Genomic DNA, 19,096 nt, shown 5'->3' on the forward strand with positions numbered 1-19,096 from the left:
TAATTGACTTGTTGGCCTATAACATGTGAAGCATGTGCCAAATGTTTCCCTTATGATCGCTATTAGGTCATCTTGAGCCACAAACAACATTCTTGCTACAAGGTAGAAAATGAAATTAGTTTTTGGTAAGGTTAATTTTATATGACCATTAAATAGTCTTCTTGACATTCAAAATGTCTTTGAGGGGGCTGTATCAGAAATGGCAACAAATTAGCGTTATAGTTCTATAAAGATATTTCAGGTGCCCAAAAAGGACTTGATTGGTTATAATGTAGGTACAATAATAAGTCATGTTTTTAAATAGACTAGAATAGAAGAGAATAATCCTTTAATTGTCCCACAAGGGGAAATTTGGATGTAACAGCAGCAAGAAAGACACATATACAAACAAACAGTGCCCAAGACACAGAACAGAAACATACACAATTTTTACATATTTACATGAGAGGCAATGGTTACCAAAAACAGAGTACTGTACCGTTATTAAATTAAATAAAATTAAATAAAGATAAGAGGCAAACCCAGGTTATAGTGTGAATCGGTTGATAAAATAGTGCAAGTTACAGCACTGATGTAAACATCTGTGTTTGTTGGGAACGTTTTGATTGTACAGTCTGACAGCTGCAGGGAGGAAGGACCTGCGGAAACACTCCTTCATGCATCTAGGATGCAGCAGTCTGTCTCTGACGGAGCTCTGCAGTTCAGCAACATTTACATGCATGGGGTGGGAGACTCTGTTCATCAGAGATGTTATTTTGGCCAGAGTCCTTCTGTCTGTTTAAGATAAGATAAGATAAGATAAGATAAGATAAGATAAGACTTTATTGATCCCACAACGGGGAAATTTTTGCATCACCTCAGCTCAGGTACAGATATCAGAAGGAAATACAAAAATACAAATAAGTACAATCAATGAAAAAAAGTAAGATAATGCACTATATACAGTGGTAGCATACACAGTATGTGATTATGGATATAATTGGAAATATGGAAGACATAAACTATATAGCTTGATATAGCTATTGTACCACTACTATTCCTATTTATAGACATGTACACACACACATGTACACACTAAATATACATATGTATACATATACAGACATATATACCTGCACATGTCCGTACACATGGAAGGTCCATTATGCATTACCAATACAAGCAAACATCTTACATGTAAAAAACACTTTCTGGCACAACGCCAGATTAGAGATGAACAGGTATGAACTCTCCACCGACTGAACTCTTGATCAATGTCACAATTCCTAAATGATAAAGTTGTGATACTGATAAATTTGTTAACTCGCACAATTGGCATTTTTCCCAGCTTTTCTTCCTGCCTTGAAGTCAGCTACACTTTACCAATATGTAGCTCTTTTCCCGTCTTACTGTCCAAAACACTGAAAGCACTCACAAATTCATACAGCAATACACTTTATTTACTGTTATATTGTTTTTATGTTCCCATTTCCTGTGTTGTAAAGCACTTTGTGATTTTTATCTGTGAAAAGCGCTATATAAATAAATTTTACTTACTTACTAGCACTTTTAACACAAAACAGTACAGTTTTTTTTCTCTCATGTCGCCGATTTAGTAGCTGTGTTATTTTGATTCTCTGTTAATGTAATAATCAGTGTGATTGCCAAATCACCCCTTGCATGTGAACGTGCTCACACCTACAGTGGGGAAATGTGATCCCCTGCTGAAATTGTAAGTTTGCTCATTGCCAAAGAAATGAAGATTCTCTCATTTTTCTCATGTTTTGCTAGTTTCATTTTTAAATGAAAGAGGGATAATATCAATTTATAATCCAGAAAAAAGCATCTCTCCACCACCATGGGCAAAACCAAAGAGCTGCCAAAGGATGTAAGGGACAGATTGGAGGCCTGCACAAGGCTTGACTGAGCTCTAAACCATCAGCAAGAAGCTTAGAGAGAAAGGGAAAATTGTTGCAAATATTTGGAAATGGAAGAAATATAAAATAATCATTGGTCACCCTCGGTCTAGTACTCCATGAAAGATCTTCCCTCATAGGATGAAGATAATCATGAGGAAAGTAGTAGATCAGTCTAAAACTATACAGGAGGCTCTGAAGGCAGTTGGGACCACCATCACTAAGAAGACCTTTGATAACACACTATGCTGCAGTGCATTGACGTCTTGCAGCACCACCAAGGTCCCCGTGCTCGATAAGGCAAATGTTTTAAAGCCCATCTAGTTGCCAGTGAACATCTAAATGAAGCAGAGAAGACTTGGGAGAAAGTACTGTGGTCAAAAGAAACTAAAAATCATGCATGGCATCAACCCAACCCGAACACTATTCCCACAGTCAAGCATGGAGGTGAAAACGTCATGCTTTCGGACTCCTTTTCTGCTAAGTACAAGACAGCTTCACCACACCAAAGGTCCAATTTTCCTATTGAACATCTGTGGAAGGAGCTGAAGCTTCCAGTTGCCAAGTGGCAGCCAAGAAACCACAAGGATTTAGAGAGAAGGGCCAAAATCCCTCCTGATCTGGTTGCCAACCTGGTGACCAACTATAAGAAACGTCTTACCGCTTTACTAGCCAAAAAGTGTTTCTTCCTCACCAAATACTGTAAAAGTACAGGTACATACCTTTTATGTAATGTGTGTGTGTGTGTGTGTGTTTTATATTTTCTGGTTTTATCTTTTGTGTCTCTCCATTAAAACTACCGTGAAGATTAGAGACTGTTTCTTTAGAGACATTTCTTTGTAAACGAGCAAACTAATTCTGCAAGGGATTGAATAATCATTTCCCCCAGAACTTGCTCAGTTGACCAAGTGAGTTGGTAACCAGCTATGTGTGACCGCTTATCCTGATCACCAATGTTAGGGTACAGGATGCTGATAACGGCTGGTTATTTTTGAAATACAGTATGACAAGACGCTTATGTTGCTGCCACGGTTTCCAGGCTGCCTGCACCACACAAAGTCCTCATCTTCATCTCTGCTGTCACACAACATATATCCTAACCCTTGCAGCCATGCACCCATAGGTCTTTTTTCTTTCCTTTTATTATTCCCTTATTAATGTCATCATGAGCCCTGATGTCTTTTCTTTTCTGGGCACTGATGATGACAATACCCAGTGGGATGTTTTCCTATATGAAGAAGAATAGCATTCAAGTCATTGTTACCACTTCCTAATCTGCTTATAATTACCTGCTCCTTCCTGTTGGTGGAAACAATACTGCAGACACGCAAAGGGTTGCGTGTGGAGAAACATACACAAAAGGCATTAATCAGAACAAAGTAGATTAGGAAAAAAAAATAAAAATAAAAAGACCTCTGCAATTATTACTGCATTGTCCCAAACAGAGATTTATGTAACCATGGACTAAATCCAAAACCCGCTGACACAAGCCGCTGTTTTACTTGTTTTTGAACATTATATATAGGTTTTATTTTTCATCTTTGACCTCCATAAACACGAGATGAAGGCAGATTTAAAATATGTAAGGTCCTCTTTAATTTTTTATTGTAACATGACTCAAGTTTAGTTCTAAGTAGGTTTTCATGTGCTCACAATGACTAAGGTGGAGCACGGTGGGTGAGTGAATGATTGATTATAAAAGAATAAAACACAGAGGCGTGGCAGTTTGGGTGTCTTGTAAATTACCTTTGTTTTCAGCGAGGTACATACTAAATTTAGGTCTTTACTAGTTATTTCAACAAGCATCAAGCTTTCTTGTTAGCACTAGAGGGCGCCATGAGCTCGTGAAGACAGGGATGTGGAGGAACGAGTAGTGAAAGATTGACTGTGACAGTAAAACACATGTATTTCTCTCGTATTAGCTTCCCTTTATTGCCTCTTTGTAAAATCCAGGAGATAATTTAACCCTGGAGAACCCATGGGGTCAAATTTGACCCCATCGTTTCCCTAGTAAACCAATGGGGTCGGATCTGACCCCATTGGTTCCTCAGGGTTAAGAAGTACAAGTGTTAAAAGTACAAAGGTGGGTAGACATCGCCTCTCTTTTCTTTTACTCTCCAGGCATTTGTGTGTCACTGGTACACGCCATTAACACTGCTTTTTGTCTTCCAGATGGCTTCTTTCTACTGAAGGGAAGTTTAAATGTCTTGAACCTGCAATGCAAAGCACTGTGAGATAGCATTTGTTATGATTTGACACTAATAATTGAACTAGAATGTAAATGTAAAGTTAAAGAGTCAAACTTTGAAAATGGAACTTGAAACTACCACAGATTTTAAGTTTGGGGTTTTGTTAAAAGACAGAAAATCAGGGCGCATGCACAGGATATTAAGGAAATTGAAACCAAATGTAAGGATGCACACACAAAAAAGACACTTTGTTTCAAATGAAGTTTTTGATACAGACTGATTAAAAGGAAATTAGTTAACTGATGGATAAATGCATGAGAGGAAGTGTAGTGATACCTTCTGATCTGTAACCACGGAAAGTTAAAGTGATGTGCTTCCAGTTTGTGAAGAGAGAGCAGCAAAACCGGCAACCCCCAAGGGAAAATGGGGGGGGGGATTAAAACATATGCTGAAAGGCTAATCTAACCTGCAGCATTTGCTAATGTGATGAACGGAAAGGACTTGATTTGAATGCTTCACGTATTTTTCACCAGAAGTCGGATTTTAATTTTAATTTTATTTATTGTATTTATTTTTAACATTAATTAACAACTTCTGAGTCTGGAAAAAAAAAATCACAGATCAAGTTTGAACTATAGAGGGCAACAAAGATCAGCCACACCTTTGAATTTACTGGTATTTGAAAGAAGCAAAGAAGAAATCTCGCGAGATTTAGCGGCTTCAGCTCAGACAGTCCCGCACACAGTGGTGTGTATTACGGTGTCAAGACGCGTTTAAAAGTAACTTCAGATATAGAAGGTGTTTGTAAGTGACAGAAACAGTAAACATGTAAGGGCTAACATCACACTACTGTCGCTACCGCTAAATAAGTCTGACTTTTTCAGAGATACAGCGGGTGTGCTAGCCGGTCGCTAGTCGAATGCTACCGTTAACCTCACCTGGGACAACGTGATCATTGATTCTGTTTATTTGATTGCTCTTAAAAATGAAGTGTCACTATGAAGTGTTGGGTGTGAAACGTGACGCGGGAGACGATGATTTGAAGAAAGCTTATCGTAAATTGGCCTTGAAGTGGCATCCTGGTGAGTGGTAGTAACCTGTCAGTATAATAATGGTACTGAGACGTTAGCATCTTCTAAGATATACGTGTATAACATTTAGCATTGTGGGAGTGGATTTAATGTTGAGTTATCGTAGAATCTAATTTTTGAATACTTAAAAAACTGTAGTTACAATTTAAGCCGTTTAGTCTTAGTTGGTTTTCGGGGAGGGTTTGCCCTTTTCAGTTTATTTGTAGTCCTGTTTAGTTAGGCTGTTGGGTCAGGGACAGCATTTAAATAGTTATCACAACATTTACAACAGGAAAAGATGTCAGTTCAGAACTGTGACATCGCTGTGAGTGTTTTTCTGACATCACTGCAGGAATTCACTGCTATAGACTGTGTTGTGTTTGTCGGATTTCTCATCTCTTTATTTGTTTCTTGCACCAACATGTCACCATCATGATTTGCTGCTTCATGGGGTTATCAATAAGTCTTTTAGGCAAGGGAGTCCCTCTAATACAAAGTGTTTTGTTTTTTTTCCTTCTGAAACTTTCAGATAAAAACTTGGACAATGCAGAGGAAGCAGCAGAGCAGTTCAAGTTGATTCAGGCAGCTTATGACGTCCTGAGTGACCCACAGGAGAGAGCTTGGTTCGTACAAACACGGCAGTCCGAATAATGCGACCCTCAGATTCCAGAGCCTTGCTCATAGTCTGAGCTGTACTGGTTTGTGCAGACTTGATAAATTGTATTGGTGCTTCTGGCTGTTCCTGTGTTACAGGTATGACAATCACAGGGAGGCTTTGCTGAAAGGAGGGCTCAGTGGGGATTATGAAGACGACAGCATTGACCTGCTGCAGTACTTCACGGTCACATGTTACTCAGGCTACGGAGATGACGAGAAGGTATATGTGGGTTTGATCGCGTGCGCAAAGGGTGGTGTTGCCTCAAGCCAACAGATTATTTAACACAATTTAGTTTTTTTGACCAGAAATATAAAAATGCGTATTGAAAAAAGTAGGAAATTCAATAAGGCAAAAAACACTACCGGCCAACATGATGTAATTTTTTTTCTCTGTGCTGCATCTGTTGGTGGGCGTGAAAAGAAATTGTTTTAAAGCTGTCATTATACTCTACTGCAGACATGGTGTCTACTGGAGTCCATGTGGACCCTAGTGTTTACCGCTCAACAAACATCACGTCACTCTTACCCAAGCAGACCGTTGCAGACTCGTGGATATTGAAAGTATATTCAAGGCTTAAGTTTGTGAGGCTTACCAGGAGCGTAAACCATGTGAGATAAACTCGATAGGATGTGCGATAACCATGGCTGTAATAAAAATGCCCTGGAACTCAAAACAAATCCCACATAAGTTGTTTGGGGCCATTTGGAAGAGAAACTCAACTCTGGAGCTGTGGCACCACTCACACCTGAGATAACAGCTTTTCTTCAAATTCTTTAATTGTCTTCGTTTTTGCAACTTTGTACTTTTGTGTTACTCACAGCAACAACTCCACCTCATTGTTAGTCCATTGAAAAAACTCGGGGCTTTTCCTCAGCATTTTTGCTGCGACGTTTCAAAGAGCCGGCAAGTAAATAAACGGTAGACAGGAATGAGGTAGGTTGAATCGTCTTGCGTTTCACGTATATGCAGTACTGGAACGTAAGCGTTTTCGGCCGTTTCAATGTGGACGCACAACTCTGTGAAAACGACCGAAAACGATGTGTGGTCGCGCAGCGTTTTCAGACAAAAACACAGTTTTCAAATTCATCCAGGCTAGCGTGGACGTAGCCAAAGTGTGGAGAGAGTAGTAAAGTGAATTAATAAAAGAAACCAAGGTAAAGCAAGCATTAAAATTTCTACCAAGGCTTTTTATTTATATATTTTTTGTCTCAATTTCCAAAATATATATTTGACAAAGAACCACTGGAGCTGAATGCAGCTGTATGTGCAGTCTTGGAGGTTACGCTGTTGTCTAAAATGAAACTGATGTGTGCTTGGTCCAAATCAAGTTGGGGTTCACTATCAAAGTAGATCCTACTTGAAGACTACAAATTCGTTTTTTGGTCGATCGTGGTATCAGCTGATTGTCGTTTGTTAGAATCAAAGATCACAGCTGTAAATTTTAATGATGGAGATTTATCTGAGATCCTTTATCTTCCCATCTTCAATGTGCTTCAGTGGACCGCTCATTAATGGCTGTTGAAGGTGTCTGATGAGCGAGACTGACCCCTAGTGGAATATTTGTGCTATGACAATGAACTAGAGGGTCAGGGTAGACTCTGAAGTATATTGCTGTACCATCTCAGCCTACACAGCATGCCCCTGCCTTGACCCTGAACCCAGCTACTGCATCAGCATTTGCTGATCGTTCTGGCAGCGCTGCCCTGAGGGACTGTGGGAAAGAAAATTCTTTGTGTCTCTCAGATTTTTTCTTTTACTGTTTCCTTTCTCCCTAGGGCTTTTACACCGTTTACAGGAATCTTTTTGAGTCCATTGTTAAGGAGGAGATGGAACACAGCAAGGTGGAAGATGAGGAAGAGGAAGAGGAGTTTCCTCCCTTCGGGGACTCGCAGAGTGATTACGATACCGTAAGGCTTTAAAACACACGTCAGCAGCTGTTTCAAACAGAAAGCAGTTTTTTTTTGTTTTCCTTTAGCTTCTACTTCCCGTGCGTAAAACAAACAAAGATCTGTGTTCTGCTCTTCAAGTCTTGCTTTCTCTGTGTTTGCATCGCAGGTAGTGCATGTGTTTTATGGCTACTGGCAAAGCTTCTGCACTCGCAAAAACTTTGCTTGGAAGGAGGAGTACGATACGAGGCAGGCCTCCAACCGCTGGGAGAAGAGGGCCATGGAGAAGGAGAACAAAAAGACTCGAGAAAAAGCTCGAAAGGAGCGCAACGATCTGGTGCGACAGCTGGTGGCCTTTGTGCGTAAGCGCGACCGCCGCGTGCAGGCCCACAGGAAACTGGTGGAGGAGCAGAATGCCGAGAAGATTAAGAAAGTGGAGGAGCTGAGACGGCAGCAGAAGCTCAAACAGGCCAAGTGAGTAAAAGATGAGTAGCTGGGGACAGATTTGAGTTTTTGTTTTTAAAATTTCTTCCTGACACTGCTCTGTATGTCCATCCAAGACTGGCAGAGGAGTATAAGGAGCAGAGCTGGGCGGCCATGTCTGAACTCGAGAAGGAGCTGCAGCAGATAGAAGCTCAGTACGGAAAAGAGTTTGGAGATGCATCTGAAAGTGAGGAAGAGGAGCTGGAGAAGAACAGCGAAGAAGGCGGAGGTAAGGGTTACCTTCTCTCATGTCACACTTGTGTCCCCATTATATGTCATACGCCGTCGGTAACGTCACCACACAGCAACAAGTATTAATGCTCATCGCTGCAGTATTCTGCTGAACGATAGGTGTCGTTACTCAGACAACACCTTCGTGTCAGCTCTGGTGTGGGAGCAGTTAAGTCTGATCTTTTAGAACTATAGCAACTTCTGTATAATGTGTCAGTCTCTGACCTTCTGCACTGATAAATCATTACAAACCGACACAATCACGCACTCATGCCTGCAACTCAGCGGCAAGGGCGCAACACGCTAGGTTTCAAAAATCGAGAGGTTCACGACCGGCAGAAACTGCGGCTTGCGACAGCAGACATGACGTCAATTTGACATCAACTTTGTCGTGCCGAACGGCAGCTATAAAGGGGCCCTCAGAAGGTCAGCTCCATAGCTACACAACATGCGGTCCCTCAAATATGTAAACAGTGATGACACATTTACTGGTAAACAGTAGACCAATTAAAACCTGGATTTATCCCATCTGTTTATAGGCTTTCTAACTTTCCAACCTTCAACAGCACATCAGAGACGGACACATCCATATACAGATGAACTGGACATGCTACTCCCATAACTGCACTTGACTAGGAGTTCTAAGTGATGTAACACAGCTACCTTAACTATGAAGGTTGAGGCGCAGTCTGCAGGGAAAAAGCTGTGTTGGTCGTGTGGGCGTAAAGTTTTCAGTAAATGCAGTGTTGGATGAACTGATGCTGGATGCAGATACTGAAAAAAAGAAGTTTTTTATTATTGTTCTTGTTGGGTTTTTTTTACATCTGAGACACGAGCATATATCGAGTCCATGTCTGAGAAAACAGTCACGGATTTTTCAACATACTGGAAGCATTTCCTTGTTTGCTTTATGTTTTTTATATTTTAAATGATATATGGCAAGTAGTACAATAATGAATGGTCTTCTCAAAGCTGCTTGTATCAAAAAGTAAATAATTGTAGGAATGTAAACAGTTACTGTAGCCAATGTCATTAAAGTTAGTGCAGTTCAGTGACATGCAATACATCTTTCTTTTTTTTTTTATGAGTTAGAGAAATCCAAGGCTGGGCTGTAGATCAGCGCATGGCCTCGAAAGGTCATAGAGCGAATTTTTTATGAGGACCTTTGCATTATCTGACGACATTGTATCGCTTGGAATAATGTTTGTATTACGGCCGACCCTGAAGAAAGGCTAATCGTGCATTGAAACAGCGGCGCAGCTGGTGGTGAATTCAGCGGGAGTCGGTGCACCTTCCGCTGCGGCTGCATAAAACGGAAGTAGAGAGTTCACCGAATGCCGGCGAGGCTGATCATCTGTGATCATGAGTGCCGACTCGGGGTGACTCAGTCGCAGCGGCCGTAGCCTTAAACTGTGTCTTGTTTGTTTCTGATTTATGATTAATGGCTGTGATGTGTTCATTTTTATTGGTGTGACACTGTCTGCATGCAGCTGTTGCATGTTCAGTTGAGCCCAACCAATTTATTGGCAGGCCGATATTATCAGCTGATATTAGATATTAACCATGTTATGATTGTGTTGATATTGCACAGTTTGTCCACTAGAGGCCACTCTGAAACTTCCCTGTTTTTAGGCACGCAATTGGAATGCCACAAACACAAGAATCAGTTGACCCGAGCCCAGTAGAGCATAAAAGAGTAAATAAATAATTACAGATGTTTGGTGTGGCTGACAGGGAAAAAAATCGACTGTTATATCAGAATATCAGATTTTTAAATTGCCAATTGTGAGTTTTTCGGTTGTGCTCATTGCTGGCTTTGATCGTTTACTGTCGAGTCCTGAACAGATATTCCAATAGTTGAGCATATGACAAGCATCTGAATATTAGCAGCCTTCAAGATGCCTCCTGCATGGAGAAACTAGTCGCATGCATTGACTTTGGCCCATTCTTCCACACAAACATCTTTAAAATCCTGAAGGCTCCGTGAGCCCCGTCTATAAATTCTGAGCTTTAGCTCTTTCCATAGATTTTTAAATTGGATTCAGGTCAGGTGGTTGGCTGGGCCATTCTAGCCGCTTTATTTTCTTTCTCTGAAACCAGTTGAGTCTCCTTGGCTGTGTGTTTGGGATTATTGTCTCGCTGAAACGTCGACCCTCGTTTCATCTTCATCATCCTGCTAGATGGCAGCAGATTATTATCAAGAATGTCCCGGTACATTTTTTCATTCATCCGTTCTTCAATTAGATGAAGCGTTCCAGTGCCACATGCTGAAAAACAGCCCCACACTGTGATGTTCCCACCTCCAAACTACACTGTTGGTATGGTGTTTTTGGGGTGATATGCAGGGCCTTTTGACTTCCAAACATGGTGTGTTATGGCATCCAAAGGGTTCAATGTTGGTCTCATCTGACCAGACTGTACTCTCCCAGTATTTGTGGTGCTTGGCTCTTGGACAACTCTTCTAAGCCTGGTCCATCTTGCGGGGAACATCTGTCCATGGTCGGTTCATGATGAAATTGTGTTCTTTCCACCTCTGGATTATAACCCCAACAGTGCCCACTGGAACCTTCAAAACATACTGCTATCAGTATGTTTTGCGAGAGCTCATTGGTTTTACCCATCATGAGATGTTTCTTGTTTCATTACCTTGGTAATGAGACATCTTTTTTATAAGCCATCAGTTGGGACTGAACAGCTGATAATAATTTGCACTAAGTGGCAAGATTGCTTTGTAATTGCTGATAGATTTCAGCTTCTGTTATGACTTTCCACACCTTATTGCTCCTTCCTTTCTTCCCTGTGTCTTTTCTCATTATTACAAAACTTGAATCAAACCTCCAATTATTTGCATGTGTGAATTGGATGGGTTGTTACTAACATATGGTGAAAATTTCATGTCAATAGCACCTTTAGAAATGTATTTACTTAGAAAACTGTTGATGCATTGAATACTTTTTGCCACCACAGGCAGCTGATTCAGTGGCCGATTGGCTGTCTGTGAGCAAAGTGGGACAACCACCATCCCATGTAGGATCAAGTTCAGGAGCCTTTGTGTGCTAGATCTCCTCCTTTTATAAAATCTCTGATAATAAGCATATCCAGTCACAACTTTCCTCAGTTTTCTGGCATGAACAGCAGGAACTGAACACTGTCTGAGTCCTGTCCTGTTCTTTGGAATAAGCTGCCTGCAAACCTGAGGTCAATCAAATCTGTGCATACACTCAGAAACAGACGGAACCACTTTTATTATCACAGGCTTGCTGTTAATAACTTACACACATTATGTGTGTGTGTTTTTTGTATTTTACTTTTTGTGTTTTCATCTTAAACTCTTGCAGGTTTGTATGTTTTTAGATTTTTGTCTTAAGCATATTGAGTTTAAATAAATGTGCTAATAAATACAATTGGTGCTGATATTATATCAACATTAATGCTGTGGTTCATATTAAATGGGAAGTCCGAAATCCCAAGTTCCCACTCAAAAATCCCTGACTTTTATAATCCAAGATGGCAGCAGCAAGTGTAGAATTTTAATCTGTACTGTGCTGTTGTGATTTGTGACTCCCTAAACGAGCCATAAAGAGAACCAACTATGTTCTTTCCATGAACGAGCTGCAGCGCCTTTTTTTTAATGAAGGAAAACAGAAGAAAGCTGCTGTCAGTGATGACTGAGAGGGTCTACTTTGATAGGAGAATGGTTTAAAAAAAAAAAAAAAAATCAAACAGAAAAAACTCTGCCTGTTTTTCTGGCTATGACTAGGGCTATAACTGGAACATGGTCAGCTCTGGTTCCTCGACTTTCAGGGTAAAAGGAATGCAGCATTAATCCAACTTTAAGGATTTAAAGCTTGTGTACAGTAAAGCCTCCTGTTTGCTGGCTGTCTCTCTACACTAAATGCATGTAAATGTTCAATCACAGAGGCCGAGCAGCCGGATGGAGACGAGCTGACGATTGACGATTACGATGATCTGTACTGCCCAGCGTGCGACAAATCCTTCAAGTCAGATAAAGCGTGAGTGTGAAACGTTACCTTTTCAGCACTGCACTCAAAAAGGTTGCAACTTTTCTTTGTTTTATATATATCTCAGGTGAGTTTGAACAGCGTCATCACTGTTATCTGTGTGCATCACGCTTTTTATATTTTTTCTCCCCCTTTCTTCACCACCTCTTCACAGCATGAAAAACCACGAGAAGTCTAAAAAGCATCGGGAGATGGTGGCTTTGCTAAGGCAACAGCTGGAGGAGGAAGACGATGCACTTGGTTTGCATCTGGAGGGAAGTGAGAATGAAAATGAGGGGGAAGAGGAGGAAGAGGAAAAGCCAAGGCAAAAGTATATATTTAATTTTGTATTTTTTTATGTCTTTTTTCCTTCTCAAAACTTGATTTTTACTGTTCTGCTACCCTGATTGGCAAGCATAATGTAATCAGAAATCCATTAGGAAATGTAAAAATCAGGCAGTGTGGAGAAAATGCAAAGGAGAGGTAATACAAATATGAATGCACAAATAAGTGAAAACAATCCATTTAGTGGCGCTTGGCTCCCATTTAGTCCATTTAATAGCATACTAATTGTTTAACTTCTTGGTGATGCATCGTATTAAAAAGGTTGAGTTGTTTTTATTGAGCTCTCTTTCTACTCCTGTAGGCTGTCCAAAAAACAGAAGCGGAAAAGAAAACAGCAGAAAGCGGCCCCAGTGCGTACCATCATCCCCATCATCGCTTGTGTTGTTCTTGCCTGGTTTTGTGAATTGAATCTTTCTGAAGACTTCTGCCCTCTCTTTCCAATGCCATAGCAAAGTGCTCCAGGGGAGGAAGACGAGGAAGAACCAGCACTGACCACCTGTGAGGAAGATGCCTCCAAGAAGTCAGCAGACGACCCCACGGAGCCTGAGAAGCAGGATGATCTACCTCCCACAGAGGTCAAGAGGTCAGTTCGGTTTCTTATCTGTCTCTAGGTCTGTCTTCTGGTCAAGTGTTGCTTTTGTTTTGTTGTTTTCTCTCTCTCTCTCTCTGTCTCTCTCTCTGTCTCTCTCTTTTTTCTGTCTTGCTGAAGTTGAAGCATGCTGAGAACCTGAGCTAAGATGGTATACACTGCATGGCTGTTCATTTTTGTTGTTTGTGTATTTTTTTCACCAAAAGCTTGTATTAACGGGAAATTCGGATTGTGGCGTAAAGTCGGTTCTAGCACATCCCAAAGATTCTCTGTGAGATCTGGACATGTTTCATGTGCCAGATTAATCCTGGCGTTCCCATCTTGTAGTATAGCTGTGCCATCAGGGAAAGGAAAAATGTAATGGTGGGAAAAAATGTGGTCATTCAGTTTATTAAGGTAGTCAGCTGACCTCACTGCTGAAGCTAGACCCGACCACCTGAAGCAAGACGCTAGGCATGATGGGCGCATCACTTCATCCGCCTCTGGGGGTTTATGCTCCAGTGGGAAATCTGCACCCTTAACCTGACGTAGTTAGATGATGTGACCTTGGAACTACACGTTGAGTCAACACAGCCAACAACTACTCATTCCTCCTGTGCATGTCCGGCTACTTGTTTTGTTTTTGTCCCAGAAAAACAACTGACGACAACAAAGAGTGGAAAAAAATTCTCAGAATTTTATTTTTTTTGATCTGCTGGCAAAACCACACGCTAATTAACACATAATGCATAAGAACAAATATAGCCCCCTTACTTAAATGTAGCCCCCTTACTCTAATGCACCAATCAATCTGACAAAGGGTAAATCTAGACTTGGACCACATGACTTTTTTCCATTGAGTCCAGTGTTAATCCTCCCTGGCAAACTGAAGCCTTTTGTGTCCTTTAGCCTCACTGATAAATGGTTTTCTTAAGGTTACACAGCTGTTCAGTCCCTGTCCCTTGAGTAAACTTCGTATTGTAGGAGTGAAAATGCTCTCACTTTTAGCACTACCCTTCCAGGTTTTGATATCGCACAGGCAGCTCTTAATTCAATTTGAGTTGTTTCAACAATCTTCTGAGTTGTTTTTACTTCTTGGCCGCTCCCTTATTTCCCCAAGCCATCGCCACAGCAACGGCCAGATCATAAAACATGGGGATCTTGAACAACTTGGTCCAGCAAGAATTAAGAAGCTGCTAAAGCTGTTAAATGACCTGCTACCAGCCGAAACATTAATCACTGCAGTAATCACCCAGAGTAAGGCTCTCACTTTTTTTGGCCTGGCAGGGTGTAAAATTAATACCCGTTTAACACATATATATATCTACATGGCTGAACATATGAGCTCTCAGTCTTACATGCACAATCTCTTGTTAATGTTTATGTCAAATTTTTGATTAGCTGCAGATTGTTTCTAAATGGCTCGTTAACTCTGCGGTGTTGTTCCTGTTCCCGAGGTTCTTGAGTCAGATTCCTATAGTGCTTTTATACTTACAAGACTGTCCTTAAACTTTATCCTGAGCACTTTATTTGATATGTGTGTGTTTGAGTGAGTGAGATAGGTGGTGTAATAGTTAACGAAGCAAGGAACTCTGAGTTAGTTTGAAAGCTGCCACGAGTACCTGTTAAGTCTATTAAAAGTGAGGGGACAGCATGACCCAAAATATTTATCACGATATACATTTGAAAATTTGCGATAATGATATAACTGACGGTATAATTGACACTAGACAAAATACTTTACAACTCCTCAACTTTATTAGTGCAAAAAAAACCCATCAATGTATTTTCACTTAAACAAGCAGCTGTTTTTTATGTGCATTAAAGTTATATAACAAATGTAACAGTGCAAATGCAAATTCCTTGCTGACAGTTTAACCAAAAGGCATTTCCAGTGGAAATTGGCCAACATATCCTCAGCATAACCATGTATAATATCCACAAAACTTAAAAAGGGGTTATACACACACAATACGGTAATATTATGTTGAAGCACAGTACGTATCACTCCGCGAGGTGCCTGCAGTAATGCTACGACAATCCATCAAGCAGTGCGGCTTCGTAGCTTAGCAAAGTCGTACTGAAACATTTGACAGATTTTCGAGCGCCGTGTACATAAAATCGTTTCGAGGTCAGTAAACACAACCAGAATTCATACATAAGGCACACGGGATTATAAGGGGCACTGTCGATTGTCAGAAAATCAAAGGATTGATTTTAAGTGTGCCGTATTTTCCAAAAAACACGGTAATAACGACGGCCCGCTAGCATGCGCTACCAAAAATAGTGCTTTGTTGTGTATCTGACGGACGAAAGCTAAACCAGTTCCACACTGAAGTTGCAGCATTTTTACAAACCACTTCTGGTTCATCAGTTTCATTCAACGATCCACTTTCGCTGTTCTCATTCTGCGTCGCCGCCGTCATACTTTTTCCGCCATGCGCGTATGTAAACAAAGGCACGATAGGTTTCATTTTCCTATCATTGCCCAACATTACCGGTATTACCGTGAACGGTATGATATAGCTCAGCCCTGACAGCATGTCACCATGGCCCAAAATCTTTCCAAATGATGGACAAAATGAACAGAACAATGAATTGAGTTGTGTTCCTTCAAGAGTACTTTCCTTTACAATAATGTGCATGTTGTAGCAATGTGACAGTTAGTGTTTCTTTCATTCTGGGTTAAAGAAATGGGCGAAAAGAAATGGAGAGAAAAAAAAATATAATAATAATCTCTGTCATTTGTATTGAGGATGTGTGGGGCTCAGCTTGGTGCGATAGAGGAGGGAACCAACCAATTCCTAGGTGAAATTGTGCAGCGTAATAACATTTTTTATTATTTTTTAAAATGTATCCTTGATGTGAATGTTACCTCTGCAGCACTGGGAAGACGAAGGGAAAGAAGGGAGGAGGAAAAGACAAACCAAAGAACGTCAAGCAGCACACAGGAGAACAGTTTCCTGAGGTTTGTAAAATCCAGAATTCAGATGATTATTTAAAAATATTTCTTGTACTGTGTAAAAGTCTTGAGCCGCCCCACATTTCTTTATACTTTGCTTTCAAGGAGACAGATTTTCTGAAGGTCTTTCAGAGTTTTTCTTTAGACATTTTTTCACTCATTTTCAGTCCAGTCCTTGAACCTGAACCTTCAGACATTTTTTTTGTTTGTTAATGTTCTAGAAAAATATGAACCATTCCAACAAAAAAAGAAAGTATGCACCTAACTCACGCAATAAAGCAGTGTTGGATTGACACTGCAGAGATAAATTGGCAAAGAATCTATTTTAAACGGCGTCCTTAGGCACTTTTGCAACAGTGTCTAAAGATGTTGCAATCTACAAAAAACAGATGACAGCTTGACAGGCAAAAAGACCCCTGGATTTTTGGAAACAAAGTGATTCCCCAAAGAGCTGGAAATATCTCATATCTCAGCATGGATTGGACTGTGTTCTTAAAAGCTTTTTAGGAAACAGGGCTAGTGGAAGATCAAAGTAGTAGCACCGTATCGCCTATCTTAAAAATTCAGCAAAGAGATGATCTGATGCATCTGAACCTTGAGTTGATTCAGCTACTCTTCACTGAAGACTTTTTTTACTTATATGCTTTATTTCCTTGTATGTTTGCATTATTTCCTAATTTAAAGAAATAAAATGTGGCTCAAGACTTTTGTACAATATTGTTAATTAAATCCTAATTATTATGTGAGAACTGTGGCGAGACATGCTTCACCCTGTCTCATTAGTTCAAATGCAGCACTTGTTGTTAGAAAACAATCGTCACTTTCATCACTTATCTCCATTTCCACCTCCAGAAGGAAGTGAACCTCCGTTGTGTCACTTGCAATAACGAGTTCTCCACAAGAAACAAGCTGTTTGACCATCTGAAGTCCAGCGGCCACGCTACAGCCCTCTCCGGAAATACTCCTCAGAGCTCCATGAGCAAGAGCAAGAAAGACAAGAAGAAGAACAGATAACACATCCTGACCTGGACTTTTGAACTTGAAAGAGCTTCACTCAGCAGGGACACTTAAAGGCTTAAAAAACAAAACAAACAAACCTCTAAAGGGGTCTAAAGTGGACAGCACTGGCTGACTCGTAGCTTTGTTTTTTGTTTTTTTAATTACACTATAATGTTCAGTAATACAGTTGTGTCAAAAAGTGAATCGTCCAGAATGGAATGAATAAAACTTTCCGAGCAGCCTTTCATAACTTATGACAGTCTTCATACTGAAACCAGTTGAGAGAAAGAGTTTTTGATGTGTATGTGATACTTCTATCTCCGATATTAAATCTGCACATCTCCAGGAAACCTCTGTCCTTGTTTGTCTATAGTGGTATTACTAATAAAGATGATGCTTCAGATTGGTATACCACCCTGAAATCATTACCTCGACCAAGGTGGTTATGTTTTTGTTAGTGTGTCTGTTAAAATTGGTCTTACATCCACCAAGGTCTTCAAGGCTAACTTTTGACAAAAAGCCTTCTAACTCAAAAATAATGAGTCTTATAAATGTTAAACACAGAAAATACCATATACACCATTTAAAATATCATGGTGCATTTGACCTCTAAATCCTCCTTCAAGGGCAAAATGATGATGATGATGATGCTAATGCACATACCTGGGCCCTATTTCAGGAAGCCGGTTTAGAAAACTCAGAGTGAAAAACGACACTCACGGTTGAGTAACCCCGAACTGTCCAACTCGGAATATTCGGTTTCAGAAAGGCTGATAACAATTAGTTCAGTCAACGCGGAGTTGCTTTCACCCCAAGTTAAGCGCACGCACGAGGATACATAAAGCCCTGATTAGTGGAGCACAGATCAAGCGAGTCACCATGGAGACGGAGGGAAAGAAGGCGCGGTCAATGTATTTTACAGCGCTTGAAGCCGAAATTCTGATGGCAGCATATGCCGATAACATGCAAATTCCGCGGAAAAAAAGTAACACAGCCTCAGCTGCAAAAGAAAGGGAGCATGCATGGCAAAACAAAGCCGACAGAGTCAATGCATGAGTGTTAATTTAAACAATGATCTAGGGATTTCCACCCATTTATCACGTTATTTTATTATATTTTATTTTATTTTTTATTTCATACATTTTATTTTGTGATGTGATGTGAGCGCAGGTGCAACTCAACAGGCCCCAAACGTTCCTGGCAGCAAGTAAAAATGAAATATAAAAATATAGTCCAAACAGGTAAGGTGTAATTGTATTATGAGCCATAGTGCTTGATCTGTTTGTCCGATGTAAATCAATTGCAGTTAGAGGCTACATTAATTTCCTTTCTGTAAGCACTTATTGAAATTATATGAGCACATTACAAGTACATATTTGCTTACTCTGTATGATCAAATGTGACCCGTTATAGCCAACAGAAAAAAAGCGGAGGCCCGAAAAACAGGTGGGGGTCCTCCACCACCACCACTCACAGAGGCTGAGCAGTTGGCTTCCACATTTGTGATAATGTTGGCAGCATCACATATGATCTTCACAGTGCAGAGAACACAAATTAGCATCCATTACTATAATGAAATAATTTGTTAGTTTGAAATGCTACAGGGAACCATGTACCTGTACATTAATGCTGTGGAAAGACTTCCTGTTCACATAGTCTCCTTCATTTACTGAAGGAGCAATGATTGGAATGTGAGTGCCATCTGTACAGCCGATCACGCCTGGGAACCCTGAAAATAAATGTAAAATGTAAGTAGTAGTTCAAATATCACCACATCATGAATTAAGTTTTGTTCATCCTGCTACCTGC

General features: G+C 40.4%; 1 protein-coding gene across 1 annotated transcript; it reads left to right on the top strand.

The window, feature by feature from the left end:
• The first annotated feature begins 4,768 nt into the window (after positions 1-4,768).
• Positions 4,769-17,690, top strand: dnajc21 (DnaJ heat shock protein family (Hsp40) member C21). Its single transcript, XM_085463925.1, has 12 exons — positions 4,769-5,166; positions 5,684-5,777; positions 5,908-6,031; positions 7,588-7,719; positions 7,868-8,172; positions 8,259-8,410; positions 12,332-12,425; positions 12,589-12,744; positions 13,060-13,108; positions 13,208-13,341; positions 16,210-16,294; positions 17,141-17,690. The coding sequence occupies exons 1-12, from the start codon at positions 5,070-5,072 to the stop codon at positions 17,300-17,302; spliced, it is 1,584 nt and encodes a 527-aa protein (XP_085320051.1). The 5' UTR covers positions 4,769-5,069; the 3' UTR covers positions 17,303-17,690.
• Positions 17,691-19,096: the final 1,406 nt, after the last annotated feature.

This window comes from Copadichromis virginalis, linkage group LG7 (genome assembly GCF_057382275.1).
Source record: "Copadichromis virginalis isolate Kocher_CV1m ecotype Utaka linkage group LG7, C_Virginalis_male_GT1.1, whole genome shotgun sequence".
Classification (NCBI taxonomy): Eukaryota; Metazoa; Chordata; class Actinopteri; order Cichliformes; family Cichlidae; genus Copadichromis; species Copadichromis virginalis.

Coding starts and splice junctions, on each gene's coding strand:
- dnajc21 (XM_085463925.1), top strand. CDS start 5,070: ATGAAGTGTCACTATGAAGTGTTGGGTGTGAAACGTGACGCGGGAGAC. Junction 8,173..8,258: donor CAGAAGCTCAAACAGGCCAA/GTGAGTAAAAGA, acceptor TGTCCATCCAAG/ACTGGCAGAGGAGTATAAGG. Junction 12,745..13,059: donor GAGGAAAAGCCAAGGCAAAA/GTATATATTTAA, acceptor CTACTCCTGTAG/GCTGTCCAAAAAACAGAAGC.